Source organism: Aristolochia californica, unplaced genomic scaffold (genome assembly GCF_029961685.1).
Source record: "Aristolochia californica isolate CCGP_79_NKW_82.1479 unplaced genomic scaffold, dmAriCali1.0.hap1 SCAF_15, whole genome shotgun sequence".
Lineage (NCBI taxonomy): Eukaryota > Viridiplantae > Streptophyta > Magnoliopsida > Piperales > Aristolochiaceae > Aristolochia > Aristolochia californica.
In genome coordinates this window covers 21,846,324-21,867,461 of record NW_027181826.1, presented here as the reverse complement: position 1 = coordinate 21,867,461, position 21,138 = coordinate 21,846,324, and the positions used below count along the sequence as shown (strand labels likewise).

Below are 21,138 nucleotides of genomic sequence, written 5' to 3'. Positions count from 1 at the left end.
GACCAATTCTTCACAATACCGTCTTGGTGCAATAGTGGTCAAGGATCTATTGAGAGTTTAAAGCAATTCATAATTTAAAAACCAACTAACCTATAGCTTTATGATTATATCTTCCCATTGTTGTAAGTGAAAGCTTGCAAGCCAACACTATCGTCCCATCTTTATGAATCTTTCTCTCTCTCTCTCTCTCTCTCTCTCTGTAAGAGAGAAAACCAGAAGGAACACGACAGCTTCTAGTCTTCCTGTTCTCTCCAAACGAAATGACATATGAATGGGGTCATTCTACCTCTCAGTAGCATAACCATGGCTTCTTCATCATTATAGACGCTCACTTCTGGGTATATTTAAAGCTATAGAATGCTCACGAGTAGAGAAAAATCATTAAACTTTTCTCTGTCTTCGTCCCTGTCTCTACCTCCATTCTCTCTCTCTCTCTCTCCAAATAACTAAATAACCAGCTTTCGTCTTCCACTTTCACCTCAGAAAGCATCTGTCATGCATACTCAAAAATGTTAATTGGTTATACGAAACGTAAGGGCTTACTCGTTTAATAACAAATCAGGATTCTAAAGAAATCATTATAATACCGAAAGAGTGAGAAAAGGACACAAGTAAAGGCAAAAAATATATGGATACAGCTAGAGAAACACATTTGCTGAAGTAAACTTTGAGATAAGTTGAGAGGGCTGGAATGGATAAGTTGAGTTTCTCCTAGGTTTTGGTCTCTCCTTTGTCATTCTTGTTCGTTTTGCTTTTCTTCTGACCAGCCATGTCAAGAAAGAGACTCGAGGTTGAGAGAGAAGCTTTAGATACTTGGTGAAAGCTATATTTCTAATACATTTGAAGGCCAACATCCTATCTTTCACATTGATTAATATGTGTAGCTAGTAAACCATGCATATATCTTTATCTTATAGAGACCCACCTTAAAATTTTTAGTTCAAAAGAGGGTTATTTTAATTAATCACATGGAGAGTTTGAATAAGACGTATCGACATGACCTACTAGACCCACATCAATGGGTCCTAGTGTAGGATAAGTTTAAAGCCCTAGCTTTCCTTGTTCTATCAATTCTAGAGCTTTTGGCGAGTTGGCTAGGTACTTAATAGTCCTATTCATTAATGTTCTTACATAATTCATGTGGACTACGACTATTAAACCTAAACTCAAAACCTTAGGGCATTTGATTGGAGTCACATGAAGCAAGTAGTACTTGGTCCTAGATCCACGACAACTCCCAACTCCAGGGAAAAAAGGGCTTTTTTCAACCATGAGTGTATTAAGAAGTTTTTATAGGTTCTGTTCTTGTTTTGCTATCGACTGGTTCACGACAAATCCAACTCCGCTGGAACTAAGAACTTTTTTTATTTATTGAAACACTCTTTGTCTATTGAAATTTGAAATGGTTCTTTTTTTAAAAAAAAAAAAATTGAGACTAGGAACATGTGATCAGTTTTAAATTTGAAGAAGAGACTGGAGAGGACTGGACAATCTCTTTTTGCCTCGGAAGATATCGCCTTCACTGTTCGGTTCCCCGCGTGGCCTCCTTCTTCTGCTTTTCTCAACAAGAAAAGGGAATGATCAAACCAGAAAAACAAAAACAAAAAAACCCTTCTCCTGCTCTCTTCTCCGAGCGGCCATTGCAGCTGCTCTTTCACGTGTTGTCCTTCTTTCTTTCCATGATCTTCCCTCTCTGAAAACAGTTCAGAATTAAAGAGAGTAAAATCAAGCAAAAACCATCTTCTGATGAACACATCCAATCGTCACCCACTACGTTGACACCAAGAAGTTGACGCACCCAAGCAACGATTGAGTGAAGAAAAGAAATACCCTTTTGTGGATTATTATTCGTTCGTTCATCTCTCTGCGTTTCAAACGGAAGGAGAAGGAATTGATTTACATGCATGGGACCCCTGCGAAGATTTCATGATGAGGGTTCGCTTCTAAAATCATTAGAACTTCCGCTAAACGGCATTAATTTCTCCAGTAAGCAAGTTCCTGTTATGATAGAGATACGAAAATTTTCGTGAAGAAGCTTCAGAAATGGCGACCCAGATCCCTGAACAGAGATACCTTTTTCATTTACAGTGATAGATTAATTAATTTTCTCAAACTCACACATGCTGTCTTCTGAAGGTTCCATAACACTCGATTAGAGACGGTCCCTCTCTATGAGTAAAGCCCACGTTAATTCCAGCATTTTCACAAACATGGTCCATGCGAGCTTATCGTGCATACATAGAACTACAGTATATAATATTTTTTTTTTTGTATTTATTCGTTCTTACTTTTTATGGGTTTATTTATTCATTTTTCGATTTTATATATAAATATGAAGGGGGAGAATATAAGTGCATAAATGCTGATGCTGCTGGAGTTGAACTGTTAAAGAGGTGGTGTGGGACATGGGTCATCACTGCTGCAGCAAACAGAAGGTGAAGAGAGGGCTGTGGTCGCCGGACGAAGACGAGAAGCTCGTCAAATACATCACCACCCATGGCCATGGATGCTGGAGTTCAGTCCCCAAGCATGCAGGTCGTTTCACCTTTCTTCTTCCCTTTTTTTCTTGCTTTAAAATGCTCCACTAAACCTTTCCGGGTTGATTTCCCATGGCGAATTGTTTGAGGTTTCAGGGCTTCAGAGGTGCGGGAAGAGCTGCAGACTGAGGTGGATTAACTACCTGAGGCCTGATCTCAAGAGGGGTTCTTTCTCGGCGCAGGAGGAGAGAATCATCATCGATGTGCATAGGATTCTCGGCAACAGGTGAAGGGTTCTCCAGATCCTTGAAAAGCTTTCTGCATTTTCATTAAATGCCTGAATCGACCCAGTTTTTCTGTGACGGTTTCTCTTCGTTTTGGGTTTTGCAGATGGGCTCAGATAGCGAAGCATCTCCCTGGAAGAACTGACAACGAGGTTAAGAATTTCTGGAACTCGTGCATAAAGAAAAAGCTGATCGCACAGGGGTTAGATCCCAAGACCCACAACCTCTTGCCTTCCCTCTCTAAAATCAGTGCATGCAATCCTCCTCGGATTCAACAGCAGCAGCAGCCGCCAGCGCCGTTCACCATCAGTAACCACCATCTCAACGCCTGTGAGCCAATTCGAGATGTCTCCGTCAACATCTGTCCGCCCATCATCACCTTACCTCCGCCGCCACCACCCGATAATCCAATGCATGAGACGATTCCCATCTCTTCCAGTTTTCAGTACGAAGATGCCATGGCAATGAACCCAAATCCTGCTCTTTTCTGGGGCATCAAAGATAATCAAACCCAACTTGCTTCAACCGACTTTGTCCATACATCCAATTCCTCTGACAACACATCCATGTCTTCTTCTTTCAGTCCGACTGGGTTTGGGTTCTTGGATGAGAACTGCATGTGGGGAGGTAACGCTGAGCTGTTACAGGCCGTCCCCAACCATGATGAAATCATCCCAAAGGAGCAGCAGCCGCAGCAGCCAGAGGCAGCAAAACCATACGGAATTGATCAGTTTGACGAGACCAGGAATGAAGAGAAAGGAGACGCAATGGAGAACCCCTTCGACCTTGAGTTCATGGAGTCTGCACTCTTGCCTTACTGCAATGTGGGTTCAATGGAGCAGCTCTCATGGGACTGCTAGGTCCTGTGCAGAAGAACACATTACCTTTGATTACCAGGCATGTAAATCGATGACCATGGTAGAACAATTTCGTTTTAATTAGCTAGGAATCATAATTTTCACAACTTGTCGATCTAAAAGCACCCAAAAGCTTCAATATTCACAAATCTCTTTTTGGAATTTTTCACTTCTAGCAAGCTTAAACCATCAATCTAATCCACTTTTTGTTGCCATAATTTTCAGTTTGTTTTATCATGATCATGCAGGAAGATAGTGCAAGCTTAATAACCATTTGGCTAATCACTCAGCTCTCCTCTGCAACGTGTTCTCTATCCTCCATGGGAACATTGGAGATGAGCACAGTCATGCATGCATTACGTGCACAAATTTTTTTTCCCACGTTTAGTGAAACGATGTTGAAACCCATAGGGAAATTGGTTGTAAGAGACTTCTGTAAAAAATTAAACTTTCTATTCGAATCGAATATGAATGAGATTTATTTACGTGTTTTATTTAAACTGATGTGTAAAAAATTAAACTTTCTATTCGAATCGAATAGGAATGAGATTTATTTACATGTCTTATTTAAACTGATGTGTAAAAAATTAAACTTTCTATTCGAATCGAGCAAGAATGAGATTTATTTACGTGTCTTATTTAGACTGATATGTAAAAAATTAAACTTTCTATTCGAATCGAACATGAATGAGATTTATTTACGTGTTTTATTTAGACTGATGAGAGAGTTCTTGTTCGAATTAATGGGACTGGAGGATTAATACATAATTTGTTGCTCCATTCAAGTTAGTAATCTGATCAAGAAGTATTGATATTAAGTTCAATATATTCCTTCCAATTGGGTGAATGAAACTTGTAAATTGGTCTCATAGAGGGGGGGGGGGGGGGGGGGGGCAATGAAGTGGAATGAATTCCCCCCGCATTACCGAGGTCATCACAAATAAGGTGTTAGTCCAGAATGATTTGAATTGAAGCGAGATAACACCGTTTCATCTCCTCAGGTAAAAACGACGAAAAACTGATTCTGCCCTTTTTTTCAAATCATCCACTTACCTCGAGCGACGACATCGCTCCTTCCCCCCCGAAACTAAAAACCCTCTTCTCCTCTCCTCTCGCTCAGCCTTCGTCTCCCGACGAATTTTTTTGCCCGACCTTCTTCTCTCGTTTTCGCTCTCTCTGCTCCCTCTGTTGCTCTCGTTCAGCTCTCGTCTTTGTTCTCTACTCCCTCTGCTGTCTCTGCTCCCTCTACTCTCTCTTGTTATCTCTCGTTTTCGCCCCATCTCCCTCTCTCGTCTCTTTCTCTCTCGGCCTTTCTCTTCCTTCTCCCTCTGTCGTCTCCTTCTCTCTTTTCCCTCTAGGCCTCCATCTCTTTTCACTCTCGGCCTCCCTCTTCTTTCTCGCTCTTCTGTTTCCTCCTCCCCCGATTTCCTTTGATTTAACCTATTCCGATTTCAATATCCTTCGATTTTCTTCAATCTTCTTCGATTTTCGATAGTTAGGCGTCGATTTCATCCATTGGGCTTACATTTCCCCATTCGGCGGTGATTTTCCCTAAATTTCAAAAGGTAATCCGAAACCCTAATTTTTTTTCAACTAATTTAGTGTTGTGTTTGAGTTAATTTTAATTTTTGTACGTAATTTATCTTGATTGTGGCCAAATTTTGGGAGGTAGGGTTAGGGTTTATGGGATTTAGGGTTCAAATTCGTGTTGATAGGGTTTAATTTCAGGATTAGAGTTGAGGTTTGGGACTTTTAGGGCTTTAAGGTCTAGGGTTTAGTTTTGAAGAGTAGCTTTTGTTTAGGGTTTAGTTTTGGAGTGATGCCTGATGAGTTTAGTATTTCAAGCGGCTTGAATGCTTGCACAGGTTCAGAGGACCAATCTCAGGGTAGAAGGATTCACGGATCTTTGATACGACTTGGATATGATGTTGATTCCTTTTCAGCCAATGTACTTGTTGATATTTATGCTAAATTAGGAGACTTTTGAAGGTGCTATGATGGTTTTTGAGAAAATTTTGCTACCTGATATTGTTTCATGGAACACTCTTATTGCAGGTTGTGCTCTTCATGGTTTCCATGATCTGGAATTGTTGCTAGAGATGAAAGTGTTATGCACAACTCCAAACATGTTCACTCTATCTAGTATTCTTAAAGCTTGTGCAGGCATGAGAATGATCGATTTGGGCAGGCAAATGATCAAAGTGGGTTTTGATACAGATGTATTTGTCTGTGTGGGACTTGTTGATATGTACTCAAAATGTGGTCTTATGGAGGATGCAAGGAGGGTTTTCAATTTGATGCCTATGCAGGATTTAATTTCTTGGAATTCTATAATCTCAGCCTACGTACAAATTTTGAATGATGAAGAAGCCATATCACTTTTCTGTGAGATGCAAAAAGAAGGGTTTAACAGTAACCAGACAACATTGTCCACTATTCTGAAATCAATTGCTAGCTTGCAGTTAATTGATGCGAGCAAAGAGATCCACTCATATGCTATCAAATTGGGGTTGGAGTCTGATGTTTATGTCACAAATAGTCTTATCGATGCATATGGCAAATGTCATTATACTGAGGATGCAAGGAAATTTTTTGTCATTTTATACCTTTTTGTCACGTGTTTTATTTTTATTTATTAAGTATTTTTATTTATTAAGTATTTTTATACTACAAAATAATTTATTTATTAATTATATTAATTTATGTTATTTTTAACTGTTTTATGTAATTTAAATAATTTATTCTAGTCACACGTAATTAGTATATTAAGTTATAAGAAACTGTAATCATTAATTGGTTTAATTATGAAATTTCTATAATTAATTAAATAATTAAATTTATTTATTATATTCCCTTATATTATTTTTTAATTTTTATTAATTTTATATAATTTATTTTAGTCACACGTAATTAGTATATTAATTTATAATGAATTTTAATCATTAATTGGTTAATTATCCAATTGCTATAATTAATTAAACCATTAGGTTTATTTATTATATTCCCTTATGTTATTTTTATTTTTTAAAATTTTATATAATTTATTGTAGTCACACGTAATTATTGTTTTAATTTATAATAAACTATAATCATTAAATTGTTTAATTATCCAATTGTTATAATTAATTAAACCATTAGGTTTATTTATTATATTCCCTTACGTTATTTTTTAATTTTTTTTTAATTTTATATAATTTATTGTAGTCACACGTAATTATTGTTTTAATTTATAATAAACTATAATCATAAAATGTTACTCATTCTCTTCTTTATTTAGAAAAGGACATTAGAATCTGTTTTCTAGCCACTTTAACTAGCCTGGACTAACACCCAAACATGAGTTGAAGTGGAAGCAATTCATCTCACTTCAATTCAATTTTCCACTTCATTTCCACTTCATTTCCACTTCATTGTGGACTAACCCCCCCCCCCCCCCCCCCCTCAGATTGACACTTCCTACAACAAGTGCATTCATGAAAGAAAAATTAGTTGGATAATCTATGTTCCACTTATATGTTGCATGAATCTAGTAAATGAATGAAACTTATAAAAAAAAATCGATTTTAACGCACCCAAAATGAATGGGGGGCCATGGAAAATTGTTCAAGAGATAGGCATTTGCCGAGAAAAAGAAAGAAAGAAAGAAAGATAGTAAAAGTCCAGAGTGTGCGAAACAGAGGCAATGTTTGATCGCTAAACCGATTGTAAATACATTTACTTAGCTTCTCATAACAATATGAGTTAACATGAGTTTAAATCAGTCAAGTACATTTATAATAATTAATCCTCCTTTGCTTGTTTTGCTCTTAATCTTGTAATGGACGGGACAGTTGGGTCATAGTGGTTGGCCTACCGAAAGTTTACTCAGTAATGCATGCAAAGTAAGTCTTAAGTGAATTCTGGTTTTTCCCTTCTTTTAATTTTCCACCAACCTCCAGTATGAGCATGAAAAGGATTGATGAATCTTACTTTTGCCAGAAAATACCTTGCCACCTTCATTTAAGACATTAATGTCTTCTAAAGATTACTAAATATCTATTGAAGTTTCTTATGAAAATCAACTTTTAAGTCAAAAAACTAAATCCAAAAGAACTTCCTACTCGATAAATGATTTTGACAAGTTACTATCAATACAAGTTACCCGCCTGTTTATAGTGGGTTCGTTGCATACACTCCGCACCGACTTCCTTCTCCTCATGACTAATCAAGAGAGAGAGAGAGATATGGAGGACACAAAGTGCACAAACTAAACAAGACATTAGGATATTAGTATTGTGTTAAAGTTGGGTCCAAAGTCTACCCCTGTTTCTCTCTCTATCTCGCTCTCTTTCCCCCTAATGGAGCCACTTATCCTACACATTCTCTCTAACCCTTAGGCCCCCCACCATTTTTGAACATTCTATCAAAACCTGCACTAACATCAAGTTGTGCATCAAAGTAATCTTATTAGGGTCTTTATGTTGTAGCTAGGTCACATGAAGCAAGGTAGGTGAAAAATCGAGGGGGTGAATAGGTTTACCAAAATTTTATGATTAATTTAAATTTAATCGTACTCAAAAAGACCAAAACAAAATTATTAATTTTAGTATATATAAATATTTATAGATTAATAAATATTTAATTAATTTAAATAAATAAAATAGTTATTATAAGCATGAACTTAATGTTATCTAATTTAACATATTTAATAAATTTATTACTATGTATTCAATATTTTAATCATGATTAAATAACTAAATGATATTGGCATTATTTCCATTAATCCATTAAAATATGCTTCATTTAATTCATATAAATGCATTAATCCCGAGTCTCCAAAATCTGAGAGAAGACAAGAATTATTGTGTATTCATTTGTTAAAATATCCTTGGCATGATGGATACCGACATTTTTATTGAACGAAGCATATTTTAATCTAGATGCGTGTGGTTTAGGGCGGCGAGGTATTTTTCTATGTCGGAAAGATGATGTGCGCTCGTCACCGACGTAGATCTACTGTAGATTTATCGGCAAAAAGCAAGAAAGGACATGTGATCTACCACATTTTGTAATTCTTAAGCCAAACGGTAGATCCAACCGCCCACCATTATCACTTGCTTTCTGCCTTTTTTGCTAAATTATCCCTTAATGATATCATTGACGCAGGTACTTGTATTCAATCTGGAAATGTTTGGATCATAATTTGATCCGTCATCCCATTTCGGGGACTCACGGAAATACCTCGGATAGTGCCACAATCCGTTCTGCGTACTACCTTGTGTTGAACTACTTCAACAAGTCTACGCGTGAGGTATCCAGCATCTGATGTTCGTTTTCACAAATAAACTGCCCAAGGCTAATTGTTATGGATGTCTTCTCACAACAGCTATTTCGTTGTCCCGAAGTTAAGCCTACCACACGAACTACCATTTTGCTTCGCCTCTCCGTTTTCTAACACCCACGCCGCCGTCTTCTCTTCTCTTCTCTTTGTATTTCTGAGTTAAGCCTACCACACGAACTACCACTTTGCATCGCCTCTCCGTTTTCTAACACCCACGCCGCCGTCTTCTCTTCTCTTCTCTTTGTATTTCTGAGTTAAGCCTACCACACGAACTACCACTTTGCTTCGCCTCTCCGTTTTCTAACACCCACGCCGCCGTCTTCTCTTCTTTTCTCTTCTCCCGAATCGAAGCAGCTCTCAAGTCGGCGGTGTTTAGTTCATTTTGGTAAGATTTGCTTTTTACTTTTCTAGTCTTGATTCACTTATCGGAGGAGATTCGCTTATTGAATGATGCTTTTTTTTTTTTTTTTTCATCACTAAGTTAATTTTATTTTCCCTTTTTATGTGCATCCAAGGCAGAGCTTTTATCCCCTTTATCAAACAAGATAAATGAACTTCATTTATTTTCTTTTCTGTCCATTTTCTGTTCAACCAAATGCTGCCTAACTCACTAATTTTTTTTTTTTTCAATTACTTAGTTTTTGTTTGCTAGCAAGATGAGTTGTCTATAAAGATTACTTTGCAAAATATCTGACATTGGATTGTTTCTAAGCTAGTTATTGTCAGTGCAAGAATTATTTAAAAAAAAAACATGTATTACACAAGATTAGATCACCTTGTGCAAGTGAAGTAATAAGATACAGAGTTCTTGCAAAGAGAGAAAAAATAGCTTAAATGACTGTCGGGTTACATGCAGCCGTTTTTAAAATACCATTAGTAACTTGAAAGAGACCTATTTTGGTATCTTGGATTCCACCATCGATGAGCTGTTGGCTTTTAGACAAGGTCTCCATATATTCCATGATAAATTTCCAAGGTGACTCCAAGAGTGTGATTTCGTGGTGTGAAGGCAAGAAAGATCTGCCTTGGAGGCACCGGAGTTGTTTTTCTAAAATTCAAGACCTTGTTAGTCATTTTGTTTGTGCTGGAATCGTATTCCTAGATCAGCTAATTGTTTAGCTAATTCTCTTGCTAAAGAGGGGATCTATCTTCAATCTCTCATTGTAAGAGATCTACTTCTTTGATATTGTTCCCTGTTTGCCTCCAGGCTTTATAAAATGCCCCCTTTTTTCAAAAAAAGTAATTCATTTTGTGTCATGCATATAGGAATTTTTTTCCTTTTGAATGTGCTGAAATTTTCCCATGGGATTCATTGCCTTCAATTTTTTCAATCCATTGTAAAGTGTTTCCTCTCTTATTATCAAATCAATGTTACTAATGGAAACTTGATGAGTGCAGAATGTGTCAATCCATTGGGTTTACCTGTTCTTAACTTTGTTAGAAGAATTAACCATCATTTTGGGAGCAATCTAAAAAGCAAGCCTACTCAAGTATCTTGAATGGATGATCATAAATTTTTTGTTTTTCAAGTTGATCAATAATCATATTTTTTAATTTTATCCATGTTAGGATCACATGCTAATACCAGATTATTTTCTGGCTGGAACATTTCAATTCAAGATTGTGTAAGCTAGTACTGATTAGCATCCAGCAAGTGATTGACATGTTTAAGACTTTGTTATTTCTTTCTATAGTTTCTCGTACTACCTATATGTAAAGCTTGAGCTGACAGATAATAGTGCCCCTATTGCAGTTTGGCTGATACTTATACTTTTTTTTTTTTTTTTTTATGTGTACCTGACACCTGCCAACAGAATTTCATTTCTTTGAGTGATTACCTTTTAGTGGCATTTCTATTTCAAGTGGATGCTGACTTTGGTTTCACGTGCAAGCAACAAGGTAAGTCCTAAATGAAACTTGAAAAACAACATCTGTTTTAAAAATATCTGCTTGCTGGATACTCTGTTATCATCTGTTTCTCATTTGTTTCTCTTCTCTCATTCCAACTAGACCTCTTCTGAATTCCACGAAGAGAGAGACATGCAGGGAGATATGAGAGAATTAACATCAGCTTTTGATCCTATGGCACCCACACCACCTCAGGCGCTTCTGGAGAGACTCAAAGATTATGGTCAAGAGGATGCTTTTGCTTTATGGGATGAACTCTGTCCAGAGGAACGTGAGCTACTTGTTAGGGACATTGAGGTAATGTAGATGCTGACCAGGTTTCCCTTGGTGTTGTGAGGCCGCTCATTTCAGTGCTCTTGTTTCAGCTTGTTTTTTAGCTAGTTTGTTTATTTTTTAAATTTTGGTTGTATTTGAATTATATTGGATATGAGATCTAAGTGATATGCTGGCTTGAAGGACCGTAGAGGTATATTTTCAGTTCTATTTTCTAGATCGAGTATATTTTTTTATATTTAGTTTTGTTTAGTGTTAATTACTTATGTGGTTAGAGGGCGGGAGTTTTTTTGCAGTTGGTTTTAGATGGGGATTATTTTCCTATGGATTGAGGATTTTTCATGTCTTGTTTCTTCGTGGAGTTTTTTAGCCTTGCTTTAGCTCGATGTAACTTTTATATTTTATTTTCCTTCTTTAATAAAATTCTCACATTTTCCCGATAAAAAAAAAATCGTGAGTTTACTGATCTGAGATATAGAATAATAAAGTTTCTTTTGCTGGTACTGATTGTCTATTTTAAGGAATGTTCTATATATCTTAATGAAGCTTATCGTATCACTAAGACTAAGACAATACTTTAGATAAATTCCTAAAACAAGATATATCTCCTGCAACACTATTGACTGGGAAATCAGCATATTATCACATTTTTCTCATTTGATTCATTTTTAATATGGGTTTGAGATCAAGCTATTTTCCAGTGTTTCCAATAAAGCAAGATAAATCCTTCAATCTCTTTTGGTTGTTGTATCATTGTATTTGTTGATGAGTTTGGCAAGTTTATTTTTGTCTAGTTCTGGCAATCCAAGAGTTATATGACTTTAATAATCTTTAATTTTCCATTGAGGTTCTCTCCTCTGCTTTATTCTTTTTGACCTACTAATATAGATCCTTTTTTTCTGAATTTTCTGAAATAACATGCTCACTTTGTGTTTGATTAAGAGTCTGGATCTTCCAAGGGTGGACCGCATTATTCGTTGTTCACTTCGGTCTCACGGTATTTCTTAATTTGTTATTTTATCGTTATATAGTAGTCTATTGTGTATGCTTTGTTATTAAACAATTTTTTTTGGAGAATTTTTTAGGGGTTCCAACACCTGCTATTGAACCTGTGCCGGAGGCCTGTGTTTCAACTGTTGAAGGACGCACAACTGAAGAAAGAGAAAGATGGTGGAAAATGGGCTTAAAGGCTATCTCAGAAGGGAAATTGGCTGTCTTGCTTCTATCTGGGGGACAGGTAGCAATGTTTTCTGGTTAAATTATATAGAGTGATAAGATCAAATGTTGTTAAATTATATGTTACAAGGGCATTTTGGTACTATCCCTGTCAGTTTACCCCCCTAGGAGTAAGGAAAGTAGCTTAGTAGTTAGTTGGTTAAATTGATGCTTTCTATGCCTTGTAATTAGAGCGTTAGTATTGATTACTATCCTGGGGTAATTATGTTATTGTACTTATTTTCTCACTTAAGTGATATTTAAGAAGGGTGAAGGTCGTGTCTTCAAAGCTGAAATCGACCTCCACCCTTCTTAAATATCACTCAAGTGAGAAAATTAGTGCAATAATAGAATTAACCCTCTGTACTAATCTATGCATACTCTTTAGTTACAGGGCATAAAAATCTGTAAATTTAACCACTAGCTACTAAGTAATTCAGAACAGTTTCCTACTCTTAGAGGGATAAACTGATAGGGATAAATGACCAAAATGCCCTTGTTACATATAATTTAACGCTCCCTCTCAAGTTGGACCTTATATATCTAGTAGCTCCTACTTGTGACAAAGAATCCATATCCTCTTTTTTCCAAAGCCTTGATCAAAATATCATTGAGTTGATAAGTAGATTCAGCATTGAGAGTGACCGTGACACAACTCATTGCAACATCATAAATAAAATGGCAATTAACCTCCACATGCTTAGTTCTTTCATGGAACACATGGTTACTAGCAGTAATGATGGCAGGTTGATTATCACATTGTATCGCCATAGAGCCCTTTGTGATGAATTCATACTCAGTTAAAATAGATTGTACCCATATAATTTCACTGACCGTGTACACTATTGCCCCATACTCTGCATCTGCACTTTACCAAGCCACCATGTTTTATTTCTTGATCTTCTAACTAATGAGATTTCCTCCAGCAAACACACAATACCTAGTGGTTGATTTCCTGCCCAACCTAGATTGGTCAACATCTGAATATCCTACAATCTCTAAATGACCATGAGGGTTCATATAGTAAACCTTTCTTGGGTGATTCTTTGAGATACTCCAAAATTCTTTGTGGTGCTAGTATTTGAGGCCGAATAGCATCGTACTTAGGTCCTAAGCTATCAAGGAATTTCACTACATGGATCTGCCCTTCTTTCTTACGGTGTTTCTTCTCATCAGTAAGTGAAAGGATGATATACACTGATCTCTTGTAGGGTCCTTGTAATTCACTGAAATATCAACCACAATACTATCTCCCCTCTTGAGATTAAAAAACTTGGCATACTTGACAAATTACTTTCCTGATCAATAGTAGATTCTATGGAGTTCCAAATTTCCTGAGTTTCTTACAATTCTATATTTGATTTTACTGTTTGGGCTCCATACTATGAACCAATCAGGTTATGACTTGACTGTCCTCTACTACCTAGTTCTCTTTCATAGGAGTAGGTGGCTCATCCCTAATGTATTTGGCTTTCCTTTTAGCTTTTAGGTGCATTTGGACAGACTTGGACCAGCTCAAGTAGTTCTATCCATTTGGCTTTGTAGAAATAATTTGTATGGTATCTTTGCCATCAAAACCTCTAGAATCCTTAATAGGAGTGATAACTTCTCCAAAATCTGACATTGTATCTCAAAAGGCAGTTAGCAACACAGAAAACAACAATCTGAGATCAAAGCATACACTTTTTTGCTAAAAAAAACGCAAAAGTAGCCTGCACAGACAAGGTGGACCCCACACAATACTAAATTCAGGGCACCAGAAGTACAATTGGAATCACTATACTGTAATTTCCCCTTTCTCAAGGAAATCGAGTTCAGGGAAAATGAAATTGGGTTGATGTCAGCCCTAGGGATGATGATGTAGGCAATTTTGCAGGAATGGAAGACATGTGCTGGCATAGTATTGGGAAAAACACCCAAACAACCTTCAGAGGCATAGAACACACATTAAACTGTTTAATTGGTGGCACAAACCTTCAATGGTAAGATTATGGCACAATTGGCAAAGGAAAAAATCTGGCCTTTAACTTCAATCAGTAGAACTTGAAAAAGATCCTTCCTTTAGAAATACTGATAGAGAACTAGAAAATTTTGAAATTCCTTCACAGCAGGACCTTATTGCTTTGATACTATTTAAAAAGTGAGAGATGAGGAGGAGAAAGGAGGAGAGAGAGAAAAGAGAGAAAAATCTCAAGTGTGAAACCTGAACTGCTGCAATGTGCAGCACTGGGTTGGAGGTTAGAAATCAACCTCACTTAGGTGAGAAAGTAAGTTCAATGACAGAATTGACCCCTCTATACTAATCTATCCATAACTCTCTAATTACAAGGCATAAAAAGCTGTTAATTTAACCAACTAATTACTAAGTAATTTGGAACACCTTAGAGGGGTAAATTGATACTAAGTAATTCCTACTCTTAGAGGGGTAAACTGATGGAAATAAAATGACCAAAATGCCGTTGTTACATATGATTTAACAAATGCAATTCCCTGAAAAGGTCTCCTTGTCTCACAGAAGCACTATCACCTTTTGCATAAGCTTCTAGGTTATTCTGAGTTCTTCTGTATGTTCATTTTGAACGGTTCCAAATTCTCATCTACAACAGAAGTTTTTATTCCTAGAGGACAGGAATTTAGATTATGCTGGGTCAAACTGTTATTACGAATTACAACTCCTTATGTAGTTTTGTCTAGATTTTGTAACTTCACTCTGTAAACCATTCAAAAAAAAAAAAAAAACATTTCTTGTATGAATGTTTGTTTCCACATCACTAGCCTTACCTTCATCTCCTGGGTGGTGTTTTGGCTGCCTATCTGACTTCCCATGCCACTTTTCCTTGAGTAGAAGTTCCTATAGCTGGAGTGTATTTCCACTTTTTTATTTTCATATTTAGTTATAATGGCCCTTTCATTTTTGTTCTTGTTTGAGTCCTCTTTTAGGTAAAAAATATCTTATGAAGAAAAAGTTATATCCTGCAGTGGAAAGTAAAAGGTACATAGGGCAAAGAGGATTAGCACATATCCTCACTATCCATATCCAGTATATAAAAGAAGTGTTGTGTTGAAAAACAAGAACAGGGATATTTTGGTCATTTTACTTTGTTGCTATTCATAATTCTTGATGTAATCTTATTCTATATGTCAAACTATGTCTATAGACCAATTTTTATGTAAAGAGGACACGTAGAATAGGAGATATAGAGAATTATGGTTTTCACTTAAAGTAGGGGTAATATTGTAAATTTCACTCAACCCTAAATTACTGTGAAGTTGGTCCAATGTCCATCCCAAAATGACTAGTCAACTTAGGCTGTTTTCATAGATGGCTGATACCAGCTGAGCTACGTTTTCTGGAGTAACTTTGTTGGTGTTTTATTGTCATCAACTACTTGAAACACAAAAAACATCTCAGTAACATTCTCTGTGATTCTAAGTTAGTTCCAAAGAGCTTCTGGTATGAACCCTGCCGCTGAGAGTTGAAACGCTGGATAGGAGGTTTGGTTGACATGCTATTATTTGATATTTCAACAACAAATGTTCCAATTAGAAATATAGAAGCATCTAACCATGATAATTTAACTGCCATGGCTGGCTTATCCTTCCTTCTCTGCATTTTATTTCTCATTTTCGTTTATTTAGTTTCTACATTCAGAAAAAGAATATTTATTTTGTGTCTTCTAAAGTAGTTAGAAATTGGACAAATATCTTTTCTGCAATTGAAAATATTTTGTTGTAAAATATCTTCTTATAATTAAATATTTTAATGTAGGGCACCAGACTTGGAAGTTCAGACCCCAAGGGATGTTTTAGTAAGTGCTTGGTTCCTTGAATTAGTCATGCTTGTATGCTGCTTTTTTCCTTTTTTTCTGTAAGTCACCATCGTTTTGCTCTGTGTGGACTAAAAGCTGACAGTGGGATATGTCTGTCAATAATGAACAGACAATTTTATTTGAAGTGTTTTCCGTTGCTAACCTTTGAATTCTAGGAACACAAAACATGTTTTAATTTCAGTATATCCTACTTTTATTGAAGTGATGTGATAGTCTATTCCCTTAATTTGGCATGTGGCATGTGGAAGGTAACATGATTAATCTGTAAGATCCAAATAAATGGATTGATCAATATGATCAGTGTTCTGGTGCTCATTGCATATAAACAACTGTAAACTTGAGACCAACTTCCTCAGTTGAATATGTAATTGCTTCTTATGCTCAAATTTGTCTGGCTATGGCTGTCGTTTCTTTAGTGAGATCAAAATAGTTCTTTAAGATGTTGGGTGCAATAAATCCATTTGGAATAATATAATTGCCATATATTCCTCTGCAGACATTGGACTCCCATCTGGAAAGTCATTGTTTCAACTCCAAGCTGAAAGAATATTATGTCTCCAAAAACTTGTAGCTCAGTCAGTTGGTGATGGTAAGTTATATATTTCACAGAGATTTCCTTGTTCTACTACCTTTTGCCTTATCCTTTTCTCTTTTTCTCTCTCTCTCACTCTCTACCCAAACCCCCCCCCCCCCCCCCACCAATATATATTGTCACTATATATGTGTGTGTATCATATTTATGATTATTGACCTAATAACTTATTTTATCTGTAGGTATGTCTGGTATTGTGCCAATACATTGGTACATAATGACTAGCCCTTTTACTGATGATGCCACACACAAATTCTTTGAAAGTCATAAATATTTTGGTTTGGAAGCTGATCAGGTATGTCATGTGACTATGTATTTCTGCTCTTTGCTCTGTTATCTGTTTTTCCGAGTTGTGATTGCTCATCTATTGTGCAGATCACTTTTTTCCAACAAGGTACAATTCCTTGTATTTTTAAGGATGGAAGATTCATCATGGAGACTCCATACAGAGTATGTTTTTTCTGTCTTGTTCTTTTGTGTGCGTCACTTGCTGTTTGGTAGTCTCAATTTGCTAGGCTAAAAGCTTTTGGGGCTTTACTCAGGTTGGGCCTGACCTCAAACTTTGCCCAGACTAGTGTAACCATGAGCTCTTATGTAGTGGTTCTATACTTGGTCCAGTCCCTGGCATATGACCATCCCTGCAACAAATTTTACATTTTTAACTTGCCAATGTGGCTGTGCTGTCCTTTTTTATGCTAGATAGTGAATTTTATTTTTGCAAAGCCAGGTAGCAAAGGCTCCAGATGGAAATGGAGGAGTATATGCTGGTAAGATTTAGTGTTTATTGTAGCATACTGATATTCTTATATCTTTTGGCGTGCAAGAGTGCTTATTTCTGTTTATCTTCATTGAGCAGCTCTGAATTCTTCAAGGTTATTTGAAGATATGGCAATGAGAGGTGTTCGATACATAGATTGTTATGGAGTTGATAATGCTTTGGTAAATTGTTTTTGTTCATTTCTAAATTTCTATTTCTTTCATGCATCAATGGCCTGTTTTATTTGTTTTTCATTTAGTATTCTTTTTCATTGTTGACCTTTCGTAGTTTTTTGCTTTATACCAGGTTCGAGTTGCAGATCCTGCGTTCCTAGGTTACTTCATTGATAAGGGTGTGGCTGCTGCAGCAAAAGTTGTTCGTAAGGTAACAAACCAATTTTTGCAATCCATTTAGCTTAATTCAAGTTTGGCTTGTTTCATGAAATTCAATCCAATGATCAAAACCCTCTCGCATTTAACACTGTTTATGATTTGGTTGTTTCCATTTTTCTACTGCTTGTGCAAACTATTGCATTGAATTATAACTTTTTTTTCTTTCTTTCAAATAGGCTTATCCTCAGGAAAAGGTTGGTGTGTTTGTTCGTCGTGGTAAAAGTGGGCCTATATCTGTTGTTGAGTACAGTGAAATGGATCAATCATTGGCTTCTGCCATAAATCAACAGACAGGACGGCTTCAGTATTGTTGGAGTAATGTATGTAGTTCCTGGAATGTCACCTGAGGCATTTAATATGAGATTCTTTTGGTTAATTTTTTTTCTTTAAGATTATACATTTCAATTCTACTGTTTTTTATTAGCACTTGCGTATGGTAAGGGTACAATACTATCACCTACAGTTGGCACCAAATGTATCTTGATATTAATAACCCGTATAACCAGCAAATGATAATTGAAAAAAAAGCAAAAAGAGTGTTCTAAGTGAATCGATAATCTCTATTATGATAACATTTTCTCATGTTGTAGCTGTGCTTCTTGTTTTATCTATACATTTACTCTTTATTATTTGTAATGTGATCTTTGTTCTTTCTAGAAGTTGGAGTTTCTCTTTTTGCTAATGATCCATGCGTCTTGATCTTGTTGTATCCACTAGATAATCATATGGTTGTGTTGTTTTTCACATGTTTCAATTTCAATTTTCTTTCTGTCAGGTCTGTTTGCACATGTTCACCCTGGATTTTTTGAATCAAGTGGCAAATGGTCTTGAAAGGGACAGCGTGTTAGTAATATTCTTCTCTTCCAGTTTTTTGTCTTTGTTTATTTGCTTAAACTACCTTATACAGAAACTGTTCAAATAATGCATTGATCAACATCGCCAATGATCATAATAAACATCTGACTTCATTGAAGCAAAAGTCCGCGTGTCACTTGTCATTGCTACTTGTATAGTTATTGAATAACAGTAACTTTTATGGGTATTCCGAGTCTTATGCCGGTTGACTCAGAAGAGGTTTTTTTTTTTTTTTTTTTTTTTTTTTTTTGTTTTGAGATGGTCAGTTGAGGTATTGATACAAAGAAATAGACCCCGAATTGATTTATTTGTAGGAGATCTTAAGTTTATAGTTTTTTTTTTTTTTTTTTTTGAGAATAGCAAATTTTATTCAAATCAAAGCTAAGAACAAAAAACAAGATTATGCTTAGGTGATCTTGAATTTATTCGCTAGCAAGAAGCCTCTGGAATTTGGCTCTTTGGGAGGAAATAGCCAACGTTGACTCTACTATCAAAGCAAATCCTAATCCTGCTGTGGTTTCTATTTTGTGGTCTATATATGTTTAGATAATCTGTGGCCTGAGTGTGTATATTCCCCATGAGGCTCGGCTGTTCTGTTGAAGCTTGGGTGTGAGTGAGAGTCTTGGTGGTTAGAAATCCATATCTCAGGCTTGTGTTCTAGGTGTGAGATGTTTCATACTTATGGAGTAATCCACATTTCAGCCACTTAGCTTAGCCATCTTTCAGATAAGCGCTGTTTTATAGTTGAGCAAAACAAGACCCTTTATACTAATGCTTCATATAATAGCAACTCTTCTGAATGCATTTCAGACATCTTTGATGGGCCGGACTCATGCAGATCAAGATTACCCTTAATTAGGTAATAATTATGACAATATTTCTTTAAAATGTGAGATTGCAGTTACCACCTGGCAGAGAAGAAAATCCCTTCTATTCATGGACACACGGTGGGCTTAAAATTGGAGCAGTTCATCTTTGATGCATTTACTTATGCGACCTCAACGGCTCTGTTTGAGGTTAGTTTAATATTCTTGTTCTTTTTAATTCTCTTCTATGACAAGTTGATCTCAGTCATCTGGAGTTACAGAAAGAAGAGGAAAGATAAAAATGATATCAACAGAATTGTGAGGCAAAGTCTTCAAGAATGTCAACCTAATAGAATTATGGTTTGAATGAGAAAAATTGATGCAGTAGCAACTCTTTAACATAATTTGGACAGGCTGAGTGAAATTAACTAGATCTGATTAAGTAATATTTAAATTACAAATGAGGGAGTACTATTTAGAACATATATTTGATATAGGTCTACATATGCATAATATAATTGTATCCATATCTACTATGTATTAGAAGAAAGAGAAGGAAAGAAGATGCTACTCAATTTGCTTTACTGATAGAAAATTGGATATTTAAAATATAATATTTTCTTTGCTGTAACCTATTCTATTTCCATACAATCAGGTTCAACGTGAAGAGGAGTTTGCTCCAGTCAAGAATGCTAATGGATCAAGTTTTGACACCCCTGATAGCGCCCGGCTGATGGTTCTGCGTCTCCACTCTCGTTGGGTGGTTGCTGCAGGAGGTTTTTTAACTCACTCAGTTCCTTTATATGCCACTGGTAAGTGTTACATGAGGATTTTTCTCTAATTTATGGTAGTGATAGATAATGAACGAGTCTACCTTTGACTCCCATGCTTATAAATATAAGATTCGTTTTATTGAATCTTACTCTGGATCTCTCAGGAGTGGAGATATCTCCTCTTTGCTCTTATGCTGGAGAAAATCTAGAAGCTATATGCCGTGGAAGAACATTTCATGCACCCTGTGAGATAACAAACTAATGCAAGATTGGTCTTTTCTTAATTTTTTTTTTTTTTTGTTTAGTAGTGGGTAAATTCCACAGCTGAGGGTCTTGTGTATCAGCAGTGTGCCGAGAGTCTGGCTTATTAGATTGGAATAAGAGGCTCGCTTAAATTGATCATTTTTTGGAGCTAAACTCATATTTCTTGTTGTGAAAGGGAAGTAAAAAAATGTAATGATGGTTGGTGTTACTTAGATGCATGCTGCTCATTTTCTTGAAAGGATCATAGAATCTGTTCCCATTAGTGACAAAGTAGAATGTTTTGATCCATCTGGATCATTTTAACTTTTTTTTTTTTTTTTTTCTGATTTCTCTCTCTAATTCCTCAGAAAATAGTTTCTCTTAATTGTAAATGCTGAACTTTCAATTGAACTTGTTCGGCATATAATCAGAATATCAGAACGCCCACTTGAGAATGATGACTTACCTTTATCCTCACTGGAACCATTACATCTTTATTTTGAAATCATAGGGTTCATTCTAGGAAAGGTATTTGAGAAATATTACATATAATTTA

The 21,138-nt window shown here is 36.1% G+C and overlaps 3 protein-coding genes across 4 annotated transcripts; all 3 read left to right on the top strand.

Moving 5' to 3' along the window:
* Window positions 1–2,405: 2,405 nt before the first annotated feature.
* LOC137952203 (transcription factor MYB26-like) lies at window positions 2,406–3,734 on the top strand. Its single transcript, XM_068799279.1, has 3 exons — window positions 2,406–2,535; window positions 2,634–2,763; window positions 2,868–3,734. Exons 1-3 carry the CDS (start codon window positions 2,406–2,408, stop codon window positions 3,619–3,621), a joined length of 1,014 nt encoding a protein of 337 aa, XP_068655380.1. The 3' UTR covers window positions 3,622–3,734.
* A 1,881-nt stretch (window positions 3,735–5,615) lies between these two features.
* On the top strand, window positions 5,616–6,257 carry LOC137951237 (pentatricopeptide repeat-containing protein At4g39530-like). The gene has a single exon (XM_068797823.1). The coding sequence runs from the start codon at window positions 5,616–5,618 to the stop codon at window positions 6,255–6,257; it is 642 nt and encodes a 213-aa protein (XP_068653924.1).
* Window positions 6,258–8,620: 2,363 nt separating this feature from the next.
* On the top strand, window positions 8,621–20,841 carry LOC137952380 (UDP-N-acetylglucosamine diphosphorylase 1-like). 2 transcript variants are annotated; one of them, XM_068799533.1, is made up of 18 exons: window positions 8,621–8,684; window positions 8,764–9,323; window positions 10,753–10,837; window positions 10,949–11,143; window positions 12,062–12,116; window positions 12,205–12,356; window positions 16,104–16,143; window positions 16,661–16,753; window positions 16,939–17,051; window positions 17,132–17,206; window positions 17,484–17,523; window positions 17,613–17,695; window positions 17,820–17,897; window positions 18,082–18,225; window positions 18,681–18,748; window positions 19,662–19,776; window positions 20,222–20,378; window positions 20,504–20,841. In XM_068799533.1, exons 3-18 carry the CDS (start codon window positions 10,805–10,807, stop codon window positions 20,599–20,601), a joined length of 1,539 nt encoding a protein of 512 aa, XP_068655634.1. In that variant the 5' UTR covers window positions 8,621–8,684; window positions 8,764–9,323; window positions 10,753–10,804; the 3' UTR covers window positions 20,602–20,841. The 2 variants fall into 2 exon arrangements, with proteins under 2 accessions (XP_068655634.1, XP_068655635.1); XM_068799534.1 differs by lacking the exons at window positions 8,621–8,684; window positions 8,764–9,323 and adding an exon at window positions 9,805–10,101.
* Window positions 20,842–21,138: the final 297 nt, after the last annotated feature.

Coding starts and splice junctions, on each gene's coding strand:
- LOC137952203 (XM_068799279.1), top strand. CDS start 2,406: ATGGGTCATCACTGCTGCAGCAAACAGAAGGTGAAGAGAGGGCTGTGG. Junction 2,536..2,633: donor TTCAGTCCCCAAGCATGCAG/GTCGTTTCACCT, acceptor TTGAGGTTTCAG/GGCTTCAGAGGTGCGGGAAG. Junction 2,764..2,867: donor CATAGGATTCTCGGCAACAG/GTGAAGGGTTCT, acceptor TGGGTTTTGCAG/ATGGGCTCAGATAGCGAAGC.
- LOC137951237 (XM_068797823.1), top strand. CDS start 5,616: ATGGTTTTTGAGAAAATTTTGCTACCTGATATTGTTTCATGGAACACT.
- LOC137952380 (XM_068799533.1), top strand. CDS start 10,805: ATGCTGACTTTGGTTTCACGTGCAAGCAACAAG. Junction 12,357..16,103: donor TGCTTCTATCTGGGGGACAG/GTAGCAATGTTT, acceptor ATTTTAATGTAG/GGCACCAGACTTGGAAGTTC. Junction 17,696..17,819: donor ATGGAGTTGATAATGCTTTG/GTAAATTGTTTT, acceptor GCTTTATACCAG/GTTCGAGTTGCAGATCCTGC.